The following is a 14,284-nucleotide window of genomic DNA, read 5'->3' as shown; positions in this document are numbered from 1 at the left end:
AAAGTCACCACAATGATTTGCATGACTTTATTACTTGAAGATGCTATTAGGTCAAATTACATGCACTTCACTCAGTGTGCAACTGGAAATGTTGCTCTCTCTGGGTACATGTGGACAGACAGTGGGATTTAGGAATTGATTTTCATGATCATTGGGTGTGTCCAGGCCCTGTTTGAGGCCAGTAGAAATCATTGCCAACTGCTCGGAATCCATAATTCGCCTACTCCGTTTCATGATTCTATTTAGTACATAACTAGCAGCTGACGTACTTGTGATGTGATTTTCGATTGATCCTGCTCTTGAGATAATGAATCCTCCTTTGTAAACATGTCATCATGTATGGAGACTCAGTATTTCATATCATGTTTGAGTACTCCAGCTAAGCCCAGGTGTTTATGATCATATCAATATCCATTTTTAATGTGTCCTAAACTAGCAAATCTCTCTCTCTGGTGAATCTTGACTTTCACTTGTAAAAAACCTAAAGCATAAAGACAAGTGCAAAGTGTATGCCTTGTTGAGGGTGGAGTAAGTAAAATAAAAATACTTATTTAAAAAAATTAAATAAAATAAAAAAAAGTATTTTGTTTAAAAAAAGTTCACAAGACCCGAATCATTTCCTGTCTAGTTAACAGACCAACAATTACAGTAAAATGTAAATATGGATCCTGTCCACTATCTTGCTATCAATCTCCACATACAGTAGACTAGTGTGTAACTCACACAGCTGTGCAGCTGAAGTGCAGCCATGTGTGATCACTGTAATCAGAATCTCAGCCACAGTTTACTACAGATTACAGACGATGACTGTTTTACTAACCACACGACAAGACGGCCTCTGACCCACCCCTGTTTCTTTTTTACACTAATCAGTATTCATATGTTGATTTATCCGTAGTCACCACCATTTACTCATGGTTAAAATATTATTTCAATGTGAGAAGGGCTATGATCTTTTTCTTACTCACTCACTCACTCACACAAACACATTTACATTAGACACAGTCAAATTTGTAAAATAATAATAAAAATAAAAAAATTCAAAAAGTCATGACATCACTGTGTATTCAAAATACACATTGTGTAAAAATGTGAGTTATTTTAATTCATGCACAAAAAAATGATTCTGGGTGTGATGACATAATGCTTGAATGTTTTTGGAGTAAAGTACAAAATCATTTTCACAAATGACCCAAAGCATTTGCAGTTTGTTTGTTCAAAACACTGAGAAAATGTGGCCAATAAATAATGTTAAATGATGATATGAAAAAGTAAACTAATGACTGACTGATCTGCACATGTGTAAATTAGGACCATGACTTTGCATATAAGTTGTTGTGGTGAAAATGGCTGGATGTGTCTATGCCACAATTAACTGCAGTGCCATTCAGCTTCAGTTTATCATAAGAACCAATATGCCATAAAGCATTGGCTCTATGAGACGCCATGCTCACCAGTGCTACACAAAGTCTGCGTGATTCTTTCGACAGAAGACACTCAGTTTCTTACACGGTCTTTTCAAATCCATGATACTGATGCTAATGCTAACTGATGTGACATAAGCTGAAGTGTTGCGTTATTTGTGAAGCCCAAACCAAAGTCTACCATCACAAGATGCTTCTACTACTAATCTTGTTGGAGGTTTAGCTTGAATATAACATTATGACTTTATTCATGTCATTGTCTGCGAATATGGCCCTAATACTCTGTTGTGGCGTCGACGACAGCCAACAAGCAACCAGCATGTGTATGTTACGCAGTAGAGCCAACAACTTTTTCTTTATTCGATGATCTCGCCCAGAAGAATCTGAATTCCCGCCAAGAAGTCGCCAGAATCGCAATTTGGTCTATGTGAAGGTGAAGCTGTCTTTTGATAACAGCTGTAAAAAATAGATATATACTGTATATATACATATATACTAGTGCAGTGCCTGAAGGAAATATGTATTACTATAGTGGGAGCTGGAAAAGATTTGTCAGTTATGGTAATGCAGGATAAGGAACGTAAAGGCTAACATAATACAAACACTGGCGTGGCTGAGAGTCACGACAGCTAGCTACGCTAATGCTAATTGGCCTTGCTAGCTTATTATTATTAACTTTGGAAACAGGTTCGCCAAGTTGGCTGCAAAATCGTAGCATGCTAATGCAAAATAAATACGTGCTCACATATTGGTGAATGGACACCTCGTCGTTTCAGTATAACATCATGTTCTGTGGTGAACCGTGTGAAAATGTCTCACCCACTGCAAGGACAGCCTCTTCACTCCACCTCCCTGCTCCAGACAGGCATATGCATAAATAAAAGAAACATTATGTGCATCCTCCTTTTGCAGAAATAACAGCCTCTAAACAATTCTATAGCTTCCAATTAGAGTCTGGATTCTGGCTGCAGGTATTTTGACAAGATTTTTGAAAAGATGAGGAAAACGGCCTCCAACACGTGTGCACAGCCCTGCGCAGAGCTTTTGATCACACCACGGCATCCAGAGAGGCAGCTTGAGCCCTTGGTCGCCTGCGACAGAACTGGCACAGTGTAGCGGATTACACCATTGATTTCCGGGCAGCAGCGACGGACAGTGGATGGAACAATGTGGCTCTGTGGGATACCTTCAGGAGGGGCCTTTCGGAAGAAATCGAGGACCTGCTCACCCCCACGGAGACCCCATGAGACCTGGATTCCCTGATCGCCCTCGCTATCTGTCTAGACTCTCGTCTGCACAAGAGAAACAGAGAGAGACAAAACTCTGCTGTGGCTACAGCAGAACATCGCCAGCCACAGCAGAACATCGCCAACCCGTTATGGCTTCCCCTATGCTGACGCAGAGAACCACAGCGCCCCATGCTGTATCGAAGAAGTCGATGCAGGTTCTCCAGACTGCTTCCTGTCCAGGAGAAAACTCCTGTAACATTACATTAAAGTAGTGATTGAGACCTTTAACTGTAGATGTTTTAAATGCACTTATATTGTTGTCGATTTTTTCTTTCTTCAGGAGAAGTGGAAGACTACGTCAACTTCTTATATACAGTCTTTAGGTACAGCACATATAAACCACATCACATCATACAGATGGTGCTCCAGACAGCCCTGTCATAGCATTGTATTCATGTCCAAATGTCCAAATGAAATAAGGAAGATATGGAAGAAGTTTGTCATACTCAAGCCCTTTTGTGTGTGACCTGTTGTTTGCCGCAGCCAGAACTATGGACAATCATCGGGTGTGTCTCGAGGCTTCAGATACAAGCTCCAGGTTTTGTCTTTCTCCTGTTTGGAATTACCCTGCTCCGCATCATGATCACTCTCGTCACTCCATGCCGTGTGGAGCTACACAAAGCAGCGTCCAAATGACGAAAAACATTGTCATACAAAGTGATTTGCAGCACATCAAAATAAATGGAGGATAATAGAGGATAATAGAGGATAACAAGAAGCGTTAGATGTTTTCCTATCATCACACGATATGTATCATCGTACCATTCACCCCTATTTCAAATTTTCTCTACACGGTTTGCGGTTGTCCCGACCACTGTACAAGTGGTACACAACACAGACACACACACATACGAACCAGTTCTGGCAGCTATGTGCAGCCAGACGGTCAGTCAGTGCATCTGATTCTGATGACCGCTGGTTTTTCCCAGTTTCCCATGGTTCAGTCTTTTTACGAGCAACTGGAAGCCATTATGGAGATGAAGGAGCTGAGTGGAGCGAAGCAGTCCTCTCCCAGTGATGACAGGACTTTCAGTGTGGGTCCCCTTCCCCTCCCAGCGTAAATTAAACACAAATGGACTCTGTGCTGTCTCACACACTCACACATACACACGCATTCCCTGGACACGTAGTAACATGTGCACAGAACATGCACGGTACCATGCAACCATGCAAACATGCTGTCACACATGACATAAACAAACATTTGTAATGTATTTTTCCTGCATCTACTGAAACTAAATCAGCATAAAAAACAGAAGAAACACTGCTGTATTTTTTTTCTTTGCTTTTCCTTATTCACTCATCGTTGTCTGGCTTTAGTCATGAAGACATCCAAAGTCATAAATCCAAATGTAGGTTTCATGCCTTAGTGTGAAATATGTAGCATAGACACGCACACAAAAATTTTTGAAGCTTTTTACTACTTTTTTATTATTCATTATCACATTCATCGAAGCAGAACTTTTGGTTTTCTCTGGCAGCTGACCAGGTTGGTTCAGTGTGTTCAGTGTGAACGTAATGTAGGAAACAGAGCTGAAAGTCACTGATAACAAGAGCGGGTGTTTGTTTACAACCCAAGTGTTTACAGCTGCACCAGCAGCGAGGTTGCTGTTTTTGTTTTTCATTTTGAAAGTATGTGGTCATAAAAAACAAAGCCATCGACACGTTATAAGATCTATTTCATCCTTAGTGACCGCCAGAGGCGGTGCTTTAGCACTGAATGTCTCCATCTCGCACATGCGCAGTTCGAGTGTTTATACCAGTAGTCTCGGACACACGGCCCGCGGGCTGCATATTTTGTGGCCCCCCACTTGATATCAAAGTTTAATATATAGGCTATAAGTGAGGCCCGCAGTGATGATAAGGAAGAGCAGCACAAGTGGGACAGAAGAAAAGCTGCAGACCGTTGCAGCTGCTGATTCAAAACAGCAGTTATACACACACACGCACGCACACAGATCTATATCAAAAAGTCTCAGCTGTTGTCAAGTTACTATAGCAGCCTATATGTGATTCTGTTTTCGCTCAAACGTGCGTCCGTGTATCCTCAGCGGCTGCACTGGCCCGCCACACCCGTAGAGCTGCAGTCTCGCCCCCGGCAGGTGCCAGGGAGAAGATATCAGTCAACACTCGCTGCAACCAGGGTATAACTGCGGTGTTCAACAGAGTCAATGGCCCGTAAGTGGGAAGTTCGAGGATAAGACTGACTGTGGGACTGTGGTAATGTGACGAAGACAGGAGCCAAGCGCAGGCGCCAATCGGCACAACAAATGTTGTGATGACGCATGCAAAAACTGCAGGCAGCACGCGCCTGTTCCAACAAGATGTGAGTACACTGTGTAACAGCACCTACTAAATGCTGGAAAGTCTCTTTGCACAAAAGCGAACCTTGGCTGCAGCGCAGAGCAGATTATGAACTCCCTGCGACAGAACTCTCTACTCTCTCTCTTTGAGCAGTTAACTAAAGAGATCGGCTCATCTGATGCATCTGTTATCGTCTTCTAGATTGAGATCGGGGTGAAAACAATGAAAAGTACGCTCTTGAGAATCTGTCAACACGTTTTACTAAGGCCCACTTTACATTACGCTTTTTGCAACAGCGGGACTGGCACAGCGGGAACCCCGTGTAAAGGGAATTCCCGCTGTCGTAGACCCACTGTCTTCAAATTTTCTCCCGACAACTCAACGGGAGTCCCGGACAACTTCAAAGTGCGTATAAAGAGAACGCGTCGGGCTCGCGACAGTGGGAGATCAGGGTTTAGGCAATTAGCATATAGTGCGCGCTAATTAGCATATACCGCAGGACTTTAGCTCCAAAAGAAAATGTCTGGGGTGAAGGCGGGAGCTTTACGTGGAGCACCTCCGAAACCAAGTGCCTGATCAGTATCTGGTTGGAGGACGAGATCCAGAAGAAGCTGGAGTCATCCAGGAAAAAGATGGCCTATGTAAAAATGCAACAGCGGATACGGGAGGCCGGCTACGATCGTACAGTCAAGCAAGTAAAGAGGAAAGTTGTAAGCGCCGCCGGTGTCCTGACAGATTACCGGGCGGTGTGTCTAAAGACAAAGAAATTTCCCGCTGTCGGGACGCCGCGTAAATGTAAAGTGGGCCTAAGATCTGCTCGGCTCTGTATTTCTTATTTTCCTCGTCATAAAGATCATTATGTATGTGTCATTTATGGATGTGGGGATATAACTGAACATAGAGAAATTATCCATTCTGCGTTGGATACCAGAGCGCCGCTTGGAGCCACGCACGATGCAGGAGAGAGGAGAAGAGTCAGCAGGGGCGCACCAGATGAGGGGCTGGGACTGCATAACAACACAATTAGATTTTAAAAAAACAATGTTACAGAATTGGCATAATAATTCATTTTGTTTTTTCTGTTGTTTTTTTTTACCATTTTGAGTTACTTGCCCTTCACCATAAGTCTTTCAAAAAGCCTCAGAATGCCCCATTTTTACCTCAAATTTTCAAAAGCTCTGCATTTTTTTTTTTGTGGGGGGGCTCCGGGCTTTCTTTTGAGTACTGAGTCGAGTGTATATACCAACAAAGTCACCCTTGACCCCTGATGATACCGGCCAGTCTATATCTTCCAGTACGTACCTCAGTGAGAGTAAAGGGTAGAGGCTGCAACATGGCCACATCCAGTGGGTAAGGGTGGCCACATTCACCCGATAGAATCTGGAGAGGGTAGTTGGTGATGCCCACCAGGGGCACGCCACACAGAGCCGCCCATGATGTAGAGACAGCCCTAGTAGAGTGGCACCTCCCCCGGATGGCAGGGGATAACCACTGTGTTTATAAATATACACCTGAGTGATGATGTCCATAATTCTGTGCGAGAGTCGCTGTTTGGAGGGAGCATACATACAGGGGTGTCTGGAGGGAGCATAGAGTGCTGTTTGGAGGGGTGCGTACACAAGGCCTCCAGCACCAGGGGCAGACCCCAAGCTGGAATTCTCTGTGCCCTTTGTAGTTGTAGCCTTGAGGCTCCCTTTAAGAAAAAGGAACACAAGTCTGTGGCACCCCACACTGTTGTCATCGACTTGAGTGTGTCAAGAGGAAAAGACCGCGACATAAGCTCTCCCATCCACCGTTCGGAAGTGGCTGTGCATCAGAGGAAAAACGTGTCATCCCTGGCCAGAAGGGGGGGCCACTAGTAGCAGGCTGTGGCCCTGCTGGAGGACCCTCTGCAGTATTTGAGGAATCAGAGGCTCTGGGCAATCGTGGGCAAGAGCATCCTGGCCAAGAGGGCTGGCCTTCTCTGTCAAGGAGAACCAGAGGGAGCAATGTGTTGACCCCTCTGTGGCAAAGAGATCCACCTCTGACCTCCCGAAAAATTTCCCAGATATTGAGTACCACCTCTACGAGTGTGTAAAATTATGTGAGAGACGGTTGAGACATTGTCCGGCCGTACACATGCCTCTCTCTCAGGAACTAAAGAAAAAGCTGCAGTGCCATGTGCACTGCCCGTAGCTGTGAGGGATACTGTTGTGACAGTCTCTCGAAGGGATGTAATGGAGCCCATGGGCATGCCCTGAAGAAGAAACAATCTCACCCTCCGTGGGGCTAGAGCAGGCCGAGGAGGCAGGAGGCCAAAGAGGCAACGTTGTGATGCCTTAAGCTTCCTGTGCTGGTGCCGCTTGGCATAGAAGTGGAAAACTGTTCGGCCACCTCTGAAGGGGGCGTAGTGACAGCAAACCGTTAGCTTGCCTAAGAGGCACATATACTGGACATAGCGCAAGCAGCGGCCCTTCTGAAGAGGAGAAGGAGGCAGGATATGTCGTCCACATGCCGAGGTGATGGACAGGCACTCATGGCAACGGCATCCAGAGTCACCCCCCTAGAAAAGTGTACTTGTACATGTGAGAGGAGAATCGATGTGTCTTGGTCACCAGAGACCAGGATGGCGCGCAGACCAGCCAATCGTCCAGATACTGCAGAACCTTCTTGCCCCGACTGCAGGGGTTAGAGGGCTGCTGCCGCACATCACTCACAGATATAGCAGAAGTACAGATGTCGGGAGAGGGAGCGAGTACACTTGCTTCACCAACATACGACTGCAACAAAAGGCGGGTACGATCAGCTGTGTACCGATTACACAGATGCTAGGTCGAGCAGGCAATGCTAACCGCTAGCGCCCGTAACTAAACACAGACATGTTGTGAGAGAGAGCGAGTGCAACGCCTTCACCGATCTAATTAAACAGAGAAAGACATACTCTCAAAGGAGGCGAAAGACGCCTGGATACACAGCCAGTTGTAGCGTTGGCTGATCCAACTTCTATTTCGGGGTGTCCACTGCGAACCGCGACGAACCTCCCATCTGGGCTCGTCGCAGCCCTTGGAGGGCGAGCAGCTCGCAGCTCCGACACATTGTCACACGGCTACCAGCGACTTAGCGGCAATGAACGCTTTTGATTCAGCTAGAATACGCTGACGTGCATCTACATGCGAAGCGAGAAGATGAAAAGGAACAGATCCTCTGATGTCACCGGAAGATATAGACTGGCCGGTATTATCAGGGGTCAAGGGTGACTTTGTTGGTATAAACCAGGGGTCTCAAACTCAATCTGCCTGGGGTCCGCATAAGTTAGAGCCCAGGTGAGGCTGGGCCGCATCAAGTAAGTACTCAAAAGAAAGTCCAGTATATGCTAATTAGCGCTTGCTATATGCTAATTGCCTAAACCCTGACCTCCCGCTGTCGCGAGCCCGACACGTTCTCTTTATACGCACTCTGAAGTTGTCGGGGACTCCTGCTGAGTTGTCGGGCGACCACTTCGCAGTTGTCGGGAGAAAATTTGGAGACAGCGGGCGGGGTTCCCGTTGTCGTAGTCCCGCTGTCGCCAGTCCCGATGTCGCGAAAAGCGTAGGGAGCTCATAACTTGCTCTGCGCTGCAGCCAAGGTTTGATTTTGCGCAAAGAGACTTTCCAGCATTTAGTAGGTGCCTTTATTTTACTCAAGCGCATCGTGGCCCAGGCCTTTATTGGAAGGAGGCCAGAATTAGATGCAGGCCTCTATTTCTATTTGAGCAAAACGGACTTACCAGTAGAATGAATAAAAACAAGATTTTGTGTCTATTTGAACCTATAAAATACTAGGTTCATTTATTGAGTAAGTACAGTTACCATAACATAACATATATTAACAAAAACGTAGCAAACATACCGGTAGTGCATTGTAAACACTTTGAAGTTAAAAACCATAAAAATCCTCCTCATCAGTTTCCTCCTCCTCTTCATCTCTCCCTGTAATCTCCTCATCAGTCGCGCAAGCCTCTACAACAAGTTCATTATTATACAGTTCCTCTTCGTCCTCCTCATGTTCCGCTGCGCGTCTGTTCTCTTCCTCGCGCAGGCAGGCATCAGTCAAGGGGGCAAACATTGCCCCCCTGTGGTACTTGCATGTTACTATCACAAGCATAATGTTGAGGCCTGCCCAGAGCAAGCTTGTTGACGCTGATAAGGACTCGTGTTAGTTGTGGATTATAATTGTTCAGATGAGGAGCATTCCAGCTGTCATTTAAGTATTTCACCATAATACGGTAAGCAACTGTTGCATGCTTTTAGCAGAGATTATTTAATTTTATAGCAAAGAAATCTAATGGTCTTTGCTTTTAGATTTTTGATTGGGCTACCATTGATGTAACGTTAAAAGCGGTATTAGCTGTACATGGGGGTACAGGATAATATATGGCTACAAGAATGACTGGAGGAGTGCAGGTCTGCGGAGTTGCATTTTGATTCGTAACTTTTATAATTAGAATTATATCGATATTTTAAGTGTTCTAATGAGAACAGTCTCATCTGTATATTTTTGCGTTCAATTATCCATTTAAAAACGTTGGTTCTAATAATAGCCCTAGTCTCTATTAGAGACCAGCCTTTATTTACCCCCGCCGACAGCAAGACCGGACCATGTTAGAGACCCGGCCGCTAATGGAATACAGGCCAATATAAGACGATTTACAGTATACCAGTTGCATGAAGAAATGCCAGAATCCGAGAGATAGCTTCAAAAGGAAATCAAAGGAATCCTTAAGATTCCTTTGAAGAAAAGAAAGCTTATTGAATTGTTATGTCAGACATGTTCTACAACTGTGACGTTTGCAAGGGAACTTTGTAAATTACTAGCAGAAAGAACCAGGTTCACAGTACTTTGGCTGACATGAAAGGCTGGAAACTCTGTCTCATCTTCATCTTTCCACAACTGACTTCAACTCTTGGAGGAGAGGACACAGTGGCAGAAGACATTGGTGTCCATCAACTGGCGCGATTAGTGAAGATGCTGACGTTAAAGGAGTGCGAAGACCTTCTGCTCACTCTCTCCCACCCTGAGAAAAATATATTCCATCAAATTGAACGCCTCTCACCAAAAAAAAATATTTTGGATCTTAAGCCCCGCTCCAAAAGAGACAGCTTGTCTTCATCTGAAGATCGTGAGGGTCAGTGCCCAGCAGCCCTCACAAAGTGGCTGCTGATGTACGGTGACCAGACCTACTATGACAGGTTCACACGCGCCTTGCAGCATATTGGCAGAACTGACATCGCCATTGAAGTGGGGAAGAATATCAATCAGGACAAAGTCTTAAACCTGAAGCGCTATGTGGATGGTTATCACAAATATGTGAGCTCTTTAAACATCCCGTCAGTACAATTGGATCCAAAACAAGATGCAGGTCAGAAGGTCAAGAAAAGAACTGTGAGGGATCTAAGTTGGCGTGACCTTGATCTGATTGTGGAGCGAGCTCCTGTTCGCCTGTACATGAAGGGACCCATGGATGTATTTCTGCCAATCTTGTATGGCTTCATGATGGGGTTTACAGGCACTTTGTTTGTAGGTGTCCTTATCTTCATTATTGTCAGCAGAAACAGCTGAGTCATCAACCAAGGGTCAAGATCTGCTCCAGCTGCAAGTACACAGTTTGAGAACACACGTTTTCTTAGAATAGAATTTAAAATCCTTACAAATTAGTTTGTAACTGTATTTTGGAACGTTTAAAACATTGTAGACTGACGTGTGTTCATGTGTTCACGTCAGCAGCTGTGTGTCTATTTACATAAAGAAAAGATTCATCTGTGTAAAATCAATTTCGGTCATTTGCTCAAAGTAAGATTTAGAGAAAAGTGTGTCTCACGCACACACACACACGCGCATCGCACGTGTTTGAAGTGTGTGTGTTTACGCACGGGATGAGTTTTGTCTTCAGTGTCCTCTCGGATCTTATCCACACATGTTCTAACGTACGTGGTGTATCATTGTTGTTTGTCACAGAATAATTCATGTTTGTCACTGTAGAAAAATTAATAATATTATTTTGAAACACTGTGATAAGTTTCAGAGCTTAATATTGCAGCGTCTCCACCTGACAAGAGTTTGCGGAGCGCTCCGCAAATTCTCACGGCAGCTAGAGAGTTTTCGCTGCGGTCCGTAAGGTTCCACGCCATGTAAATTTTTTATAAATGCCATCGTGTGCGTGAAAGCAAGCGTACGTCGTCTTTTGGTGCGTACGCACGGTTTATACATGAGGCCCCTGGTCTCTATCTTCTCTTTCCTCTTGTAAATGTGATGTTTGTAATCTGCTGAACTTGTTTCTGTGCATGTGACACCTACTGCAAGTCTGGTCAGAGGACAGAGGATGTCACTTGTACTGTGTTTGTGATGTTGGGTGACATAAATAAAAATCACTTGAACTGAATGTTACAATGAGTGGACATGACAGAGCATGGAACTCACTCACACACACACACATGAAGTTTTCACGACTTCAGGCGACATTACATTGACTTACATTCATTTTCTGGAGACTTACTCTAACCGTCGACCCGGAAGTAAGGAATTAACGCTGTTTTTGGTGTGTATCTGCGCCATTACCTCAGTTATGAAGCCCGAAAGTTTCAAAAATAAAACAGTTCAGCCACTGCTGGGGTCATAAGCTGCTAAGCATCTTCTGAAGGACTCGGCACCAAACTCAATCTGAAGGAAGGAGCAGTGTCAACTATCCATGATGGATTCTTAATGACAGAGATAAGTATTTCAAATGTTCATTAATTAGACTTGTGTGTGGTGCATGTTTGTTCTCCCGTGTAGTATGAGCTAACGCCGGCTAACAGCTAACTGCAACAAGTATGTTCATTGGCTGACAGTAACATTGGAGCATATTTCAGAGAGCTCATGAAAAGTGACTCTGGTATATTTAGTTTCTGAAGTAATTATCAGTGCCTTTATGCTTTTTCATGTAAACATTGCCATTACCGACGTTATTGAAGATACAGTAAACTATTAGTTATTCATATAAATCAACGAAAAATGATCCTCTGCTTCGTGTGTGTTGCTGGGATACATGTATCTTAACTTTTCATGTCTTTGAAATTATTTGTTGAATTTGCCAAATTTACATGATCCATAATAATGTTGTTTTTCTTATTTTTGGACAAATCTGACCTGGTTAATAACAAAGCAGATGTCATCAGTGGAGGCTTCAACAGCGTGGTCCTATGTTTCGCTCCTACAGTGGAATGTTATACTGGTGATGCACCTTATAATCAAGATTCTAAACTCATTGTCACATTCATTGTATAAATGAAGCAGCAGTCACATTAAATAGTAAGATACAGATTTTACTGTGCAAAACAATAACATAAGTTAAAGGTACAATATGTAGTATTTATGGGTTTATATAACCCAAAATCCACTTTTTTATACATATTATGTGCTCCTGCATTGTCTAGTCGCTGTATAATAGTTTTTGTTTCATTTTCGTAATGTTTCAAAAAGTCATGTAAAATAACATGGTCGCGGGCCGCGGTTGCATAGCCACTGTTAGCAGCGAGACGCCATGTTTCTACCGGAGCCTGTAAGGACAATCGCGAGAGAACAAAACAAGCGTCGCTTTACTTGTAGCGGAAGTCCCGCCTCCTCTCTCTCCGCTTCGTCTGCTACGGCCGCGGTAGCTCGCCCTCTCCCTCACCTCACGAACCTCATCTGCTGACACGGAGAAAGACAACGAGGACGACATTTGACCAGCTGCGGATACCGTAGCGCTCAGGGAAGGGAGGGGGTGAGCAGAGGAGCAGGTCTTTGTTGTAAATTTCCTAAAGACCTGCTCTTTAATTAATTAATTAATTAAAATATATATTGATATAGATATCACTCCCGCCATACATTGTATTTGTAAAAAAAAAATATAATTTAAATTTATTTGGAGCACCAACTATCGCTATGGAACTGGGAGGAAACTGTTCTCAACTGTTCTCATACACATGCTTGCCTTATTTATTCTTTACTACTGAGCAGTGCTCACTTTAGTGGGGGTCGTACCTATGTTCCCCGGGTCCTATGTTCCCCGTTTTCCCAAAAAAGGTCCTATGTTCCCCACTTTGTATGTGACAGGGGAACATGGGACCCTTTTTTTGAAAAAGGGTAGGTTTAGGGTTAGGGTTAGAGAAAGGGTCCCATGTTCCCCGGTCACATACAAAGCGAGGAACATAGGACCCGGGGAACATAGATACGGTCCCCTATAGTGGATACTCCGCTTTGTGGCCAAAAGGAGAAACCACACCTCTCTGTATGAGCACAGATACTATTTTGTGAGCTACACCGCTACACAGAACAATACATTTACAAAACTTGACATAATAACCTCACGAGAAAATAACTAATTTCCGTCCTGTTTTTGTTGTTTCTTTTATTTTGAAATAAGAGTTTGCAGTGCATCGTTGCATTGTCCATTTTAGTCGAGAGGCTTCTTTTAGTTGTAATATTTAATTTTTAAATGTTATATCCTGGCCATGCATACATTCATACTTCGCGTTGCTCTAAAATCCGGAGAAACTCACAACTTGTACTCTTGAGTACTTGAGTCTTTTTTCGCTGCGTGATTTTTTACTAATTATTTTCACGAGTACTTTTACTTCTACTTGAGTAATTATTATCTTAAAGTAACTACTTTTACTTGAGTCCATTTTTTGGCGACACTACCCACCTCTGTTTGTGACTGAATATTTGTTTTAAATGTAATATTTTATAGGACGACCTGGCTGATCTGCTGGTTCCTGTTTCAGTCACAGAGCGGACGTCGATGTATTAGGCAGCTGGATCAGGAAACTCTTGGCACACACAGGATGATATGATTTAACTGCGTAAAGGCGTACAGAAACGATCGTTCAGTCGAAGGTGCAGGATTCACTAAAACATACTTCTTATTGTATATGGGTTTCGCCAGCTATCACACAAAAGCTAACGGAGAAGCTAAAAACACAAGCTAACACACACTTCCGAGGGGTTTTCCTACTTGGAGGAAAAAAAAAGAGAGACACCCGTAGTGGACAACATTTCACATGCAAATGATGCCACACAGTGGCTGCAAGTGTGTACTGCAGGTGTGAACCAAACAACAAAAAAAACCCATTACAGAATACAACCACTTCCTCTCTTTCAAAAGCATTACTCACATAATAATAATTCAAATCAATAAGAAATTTACAACACAGGACGTGATGGCGACTTATACACTTCTACCCAAATACTCCCAGCAGCAGCAGACAAAGCTGTGATAACATCTGAGAA

The 14,284-nt window shown here is 43.8% G+C and overlaps 1 protein-coding gene across 1 annotated transcript; it reads left to right on the top strand.

The window, feature by feature from the left end:
- Positions 1-9,883: 9,883 nt before the first annotated feature.
- On the top strand, positions 9,884-10,594 carry tmdd1 (transmembrane and death domain 1; the record flags this gene model as incomplete). The annotated part of the gene is made up of 1 exon (XM_083906076.1): positions 9,884-10,594. The coding sequence occupies one exon, from the start codon at positions 9,884-9,886 to the stop codon at positions 10,592-10,594; it is 711 nt and encodes a 236-aa protein (XP_083762202.1).
- Between the last annotated feature and the right edge of the window lie 3,690 nt (positions 10,595-14,284).

This window comes from Microchirus variegatus, assembly GCF_963457635.1.
Source record: "Microchirus variegatus genome assembly, chromosome: 19".
Lineage (NCBI taxonomy): Eukaryota > Metazoa > Chordata > Actinopteri > Pleuronectiformes > Soleidae > Microchirus > Microchirus variegatus.
The sequence above is the reverse complement of the archived record's forward strand: the minus strand, read 5'-3'. Positions and strand labels throughout refer to the sequence as shown.